Source organism: Eubalaena glacialis, chromosome X, assembly GCF_028564815.1.
Source record: "Eubalaena glacialis isolate mEubGla1 chromosome X, mEubGla1.1.hap2.+ XY, whole genome shotgun sequence".
Taxonomy (NCBI): Eukaryota; Metazoa; Chordata; class Mammalia; order Artiodactyla; family Balaenidae; genus Eubalaena; species Eubalaena glacialis.
In genome coordinates this window covers 127634606-127640284 of record NC_083736.1, presented here as the reverse complement: position 1 = coordinate 127640284, position 5679 = coordinate 127634606, and the positions used below count along the sequence as shown (strand labels likewise).

At 50.3% G+C, this 5679-nt stretch overlaps 1 protein-coding gene across 1 annotated transcript; it reads right to left on the bottom strand.

The window, feature by feature from the left end:
- Positions 1-1178: 1178 nt before the first annotated feature.
- LOC133082254 (exportin-6-like) lies at positions 1179-4550 on the bottom strand. The gene is given in 4 exon segments (XM_061178779.1): positions 1179-1513; positions 1516-2084; positions 2086-2479; positions 2482-4550. Coding segments are annotated over 4 exon segments (3366 nt in total). The 5' UTR covers position 4550.
- Positions 4551-5679: the final 1129 nt, after the last annotated feature.

Genomic DNA, 5679 nt, shown 5'->3' with positions numbered 1-5679 from the left:
GTATATATATATAATATACATATATATATATAATTAAACATTTGTGCCACAAACTAAAACAGTTAATGTTTTTATATATTTCAGACTTTGAGGACTTTTCATTTTAGCTCAGATACTGAAGAAAAAAGTATCTTTGAGAACTGTGAATTTATTTTTTCTTTAGAATATTTATTGTATTAAGTATTGTTTATTTGTTTTTGCATTTCTCTGAGAAATGCAAATTGACATCACAATGAAATGCCATAACTATTGTAAAAAACAGAACATGCCAAAAAAGATTCTTGTAAAATTGTTTTCATTGTGATTAGCTCATACTTTCATTATTTATCATGTGAGGAGTTCTTCTTAGAAGTTGATGAAATAGATGGCAATCCAGAAGTGCCATCTCTTTGCCAAGGATGTCTATTTTTATTGGACAAGTGTCACTTTTAAAGTTGATGAACAGCAAACGTGAAGTAGTAATAACTAATGTTGAAAAATGAAGCCACCTAAGGAGCAAGAAGTGATAGATGACATGGTGCATTTTTAGTACCATAAAAAGTTCAAAAATGAGGAATAGTTTTGGTCATGCCCCAGTTTTGATTTTTTTAAATACAACAACAACATAAGCATATTATTTTTTCATTAAGCTTCTCAGTTTCTTAGTATCACAATGGAATGATGAGAAAACAAGAACAACAAAAAAACCCATGAGTTTGCAAATCTCTGACAAAAAGCAGAAACTTCAAGGCATTTGAGGGGGAGGGAGGGAGTGGCTTGACAGAAGTGCCAAAGTAGCTCCAGCATCATGCCTCTCCTTAGCCGGCTGGGCCGGGAGGGGTGGGGCGGTGGAGTGGTGAGAAGGTGGCACTGTCACAGCTGTCCTTGGCGTTTCTGCCTCGTGACTGATACACGCATGATCTGCACCGACCGCCCCCCAGGATTTTCCGGTGCCTCCCCGGTACCTGGCCGCATGACCCCTGCCTGCTCCAAACCCCTGGGACACCCCGGAGCCAGTTCTGCTGGCTGGGCGGCAGGAGAGGAGCGTGGAGGGGGATGAGGGCAGGCGACGCCACTCCGGGTGTGAGAAACCGATGAGAGGCCGAGGCCCGTCCGGGAGACACCCGTGGCAGCAGGCGGAGGTGGTGCAGGTGGCAGCGGCAGGAGTCGGTGTCCCTCGGGCGGTGAGCAAGCTGCACCTAGAGCTTCACGGTGCCGGGGGGCAGCCTGTCGTTGCAGAGTCTGTAGTAACGCAGGTCGTTGACCAGGCTGTGCACATTCTGGGTGAATGAGGGCAGGTCCCCATCCATCTTGAAATTCCGCCCCAGCACATTTTTCTGGTTGGCATCCACACCATCACAGCTGGTCAGGAACTCTGGGAGGAAGGCCGCGAAGAAGCCATCAAAGTCCACAGAGGCCATGCTGTAAATGGCAATGCCAATCTCCTCCTGCAGGAGGTCGTGGGACTTGTGAACCAGGATCTGGAGCAGCACGTTCACAAACTGAAAGAGCATGGTGGTCCGGAAGATCTTCTGTGGTACAGCTTCCGCTTGGTGTTGAGAGTCTCCAAGTAAAAGAGATTTTATTTAAATAGGTAGATGTCAGGCTGGAGAAAGGACTGTCCAAAAGCCTGCATGATGGCACTGCACTGAGGCTCATTCTCCAGCTGCTCCTCAGCAATCCCCCTCTGGACACTGGCCAGGACGGTGGACTTGAAGAAGCACCTCCAGGTGTGATGGAGCATCTGGAAGAGGAGCTCAGACAGCTCAGCCTTCACATCAGGGGAGCGGCGCTCGGTGATGACGGGATACACCTGCTCTATGCACAGGGAGATGATGCTGGGGAGGAAGGGCTTGAACACCTGGCCAGGTTCCTGGACCACCACCTGCAGGATCTTCAGGAACTTCTCAACCACCCGGCAGCCAGTACTGCCTTCGTGGAGGATGCTCTCGGCCAACCGTTCTCTGGTAAACATATTGAGGAAAGTCTGTATGATCTGCTCAGTGAAAGGCACGCCCATCTGTACTCTAAGGCCTCGAAACAGAGTGGGGAAGAAGCTTAGCATCTCATCAGACACATCTGACTGATGGATAAAAGCTGGAAAGGGCCGGGGAGACTTGAACGGATTCCTGCAGGGACCGGTAGGAGATCTGTTGGGACTTGGCGGATTCCCCAGAGATATTCTCCACAATATCTTCTAAGACACTAAGTGTCTGGTGGATAATCACTTTGGTGTCATCCAGGGGCATCTTCCTCTGCGGGGCGACAGCATTGGGCTTCAGGTTGCAATAATCCCGAGAGAGCGCAGAGGTGAGGCTGGCATGGTTGATGGAGCGGACAGGCCACTGCTGCTCATTCTCTGGGATGTTTGGCCATGGAAGCAACAGGATGTTACAGAGGGCTCGGCACACCAACACCTGAGCCTTGTCAACAAGCTGCTGGGTAGAGGCATCCGTGATTCTGTTGAATACTTTCTGTACTGCAGGGATGCTGATCAGAAAGGTCGCACAGTGGTGGCCAGTGAGACCAGTGAATGGCACGCAGATAGCAGCAATTTGTCTCGGACCTTGGTGCTGATCAGAGCTGTGACTGTATCCATGGTGGTGGAGATGAGCGTAACGAACGGCTGCGTATTCTGCCGATGAGCCTCGCTGCAGTACTGTGCTAGCCAGTGAGCGTAAGCCTGCAGAGCAGCCAGGGGCTAAGCATGCACGTCAATGAGATCAGGCTTCAATACTGATGGCACGGCAGTCTCAATGTTGTACAATTTAATCTGAAATCCATACAAAGTGACTTTGACCAACCTCTCCACCACCGTGAGGGCGTCGCTGAAGCGCACTGCGAACACGTCCCCGATGAAGTACTCGGCTAGGTGGCCCACAGCCTGCAGGAGGGAGCTCAGGTCTCGCAGGGAACAGTGCAGCCGCTGGCAGTCGTTCTCTGCTGTGATGTTCAACCTGTGTCCTGACCCTGAAGTAACTATAAACTGCTGTGACCCCAGATAAACTTCTAAATTGTCCTGAAGAACTGGGAACAGTGTTGAGAAGGCATGTGTGGGAAGGAGCTCCATCACTTTGGCCACTACCTCCAAGCTCTGGCGTAAGTACCACTGCCACTCTGTCTGCTGATCGTCATGCAGAGTTTTGTCATCCAACTCCTCCAGCTGGGCCTAGTTGTATCTGAAATGGATTCGATTCAACACCTCCATGAGCAAGAGGACTAGGGCGTCTTCGTACCTGTTGAGAACTGCTTCCTTGTCTCCCAGACGGCTTTTCGTTTTCCTTGTCAGATAGTCCAAAAAGAGCGTCCAGATATCCAAACAAGAGAAGTAACCTTCATGAGTAGGCTGATGAAATGTGTATTTGAACAAAACTGTCAAAAACTCCACCATGGGGAACTGGGAGTAGGACTCGATTCTTCTTAGGTGAACACTCACAAAGAGCTGCAGAAGGTCAGTAAACTTCTCGATGTAGCTCTCATCGAGTTCTTCTAGCCTTCTCTTCACCGTGTGGGCATTGTTATCCTTGGTGATTTTCTGCAGGAGGTGGAAAGTCTGCTGGAACATATGCAGTAAGTAGTCCTCGAATTCCACAGGCACACAGTTCTTGGACATGAGTTCATTGATGCAGGACATGGCCAGGACCTCAAGCCGGCCGCACTCCTGACCCGACACACAGTTCTGGCTGCTGCCGTTAACCGATGCCATCTTTCTGGCCCGGATGTCACAGCCAAAGCAGGCAAAGTGGAAGATGGTGGTAAGGAGGGACGGGATGATGCTGGCAGACAGAGGAATCCAACTGAAGAGATGGGCCAGGCACTCCAAGGCCAAGGAACAGATATACTCACTCTCCGCATCAAGGATGGGGATTGGCTGATTCAACAGTTTGGCTGAACCAGGACTCTGCAACAGGTTACTCAGTAAGTCACCACTTTCTCCTGAGGTCGGGGATGGTGGTGGGGTGGTGGCAGTCACGCTGTGTTTGTCCCAGACAGTCTCCAAGATACCTGTCAGTAGCCCAAGCACTGTCTGCACCTGTTCCAGCAGCAGCTTTCGCAACTCCTCCTTCCGAGCCACGCTGAGGTCCTCACTGGGACAAGCCAGCTCTTCTGAAGTTGTCTTCAACATGATCAGCCCGAGGGGAGTTGTCACAGGGGACTGGATCAACTGTAAAGTGTTAGTAAAAAAGTCATGGTAGAATATGGGCCAATCTTGACGGCCAATGTCAACAATCACTTTGCAGAGCTTGTTCCAGATGAAGTAAGGTAAGGTTTTGCGGTGAGCCAAGAGGAGTTTGGACAGGCAGCTACGGATTTCCATCTTATCCTGAGATGGGACCCCAAGCCACATTTTATTGATCAGATTCTCAAAAACCGTTAAACTGTACATCATTACATAGTCATTCCTAGTGCTGGAGAGAAAATACAGGCAGAATCTCCAGGCTCCTATTTGCTGAGCAAAGTTATCAAGAAGTTCCTCTATCTCACGTTTTCTTTCATTGGTTGTACAGTCGTGGAAAAACTCTGCCATCAGACTTTCCAATGCCCCGAGAGAGGCTTCTTCAGATGCCATGCTGGCCGGGTGAGCTGGCTCTCGGGCTTCGGACACGTCCCTCTCGCACAGTTCAGCTCACGGTCCCGGCAGGCTCGGGAAGTGCCCCGCCCATGCAAAGACAACCGCTTCCCCACCCGGGCCCCGCGGGGACCCTCCATTAAGAGCGCGGCCCCCCGGCCCGCTTCATCGGGGACCCCCGGAACAATTCATCACCTCCCCAGGGAAACTGAAAAAGCAGGAAATGGGGCTCGGAGGGCAGCGGCTCGGGGCTCCCGAGGGGAGGCTCCGGGCCCAGGCAGGGACTCCCCGGCCCCCGCGTTCAGAAGCGGCGGCGGGCCCGGCCCCGAGGCTGAAGGGGCCTCGGCGGCGGCGCAGCCCGAGCGGCCGGCTCAGGAAAGGCCCGAGGGCCCGCGCCATCCTTGCAGCCTCAGCCCACACGGCCGCCGCCGCCGCCGCCCCCCGGAGCATCCCTGCGCGCGCCCGCCCCCCAGTGGCCCGCTCGCGCCGCGCGGCCGCCCCCAACCAACAGCCCCAACGCGCCGGCCCCAGTTTTGATTTGTGGCCATTTCAGATTGACCCTTCTTTAGAGATAGAATAAAAATAAAATATCTCATTTTCTCCTGAAAATACCCAATATGACTATACAAGTATGTATTTGTGGGCAACTGAAACACATTCCCTGCTAGTACTCCATAAACTGCAGGGGTCCATTGGGAACTGGGATTTGGCCTGCAGAAATCTGTAATAGCAATTTTAAGCGCTTGTAGGATAATGAGAAATTTTAGGTATTCTCAGTAATATCATTCAATGCAGTGTATCTTCATTTCTTTAATAAAAGAGGAAATTCCTGCTGATCAAGTGTTACATAGCTTAAGGCTCATTTGGGGGGATGTAATGGCCAATGCCTAATTTATGCTCTTAGGGTTCATTTCAATATTAACCTTTTATGATTCCAATGGGGTTAGAGGCTTAATAGAATGAGGTGAAGTTATTAAAACCTATAACTTTATAATATACACATTTCTCACTGTTCCCTCCAGAGTCAAAGTGTTTCTTTTCAATTTGAATGAGGCAGGGGATGATTTATCCATATGTTCTTCCCAGTTCACATTTATCTTTAATGAGAACTTTGCTAGTTAGTTTATTTT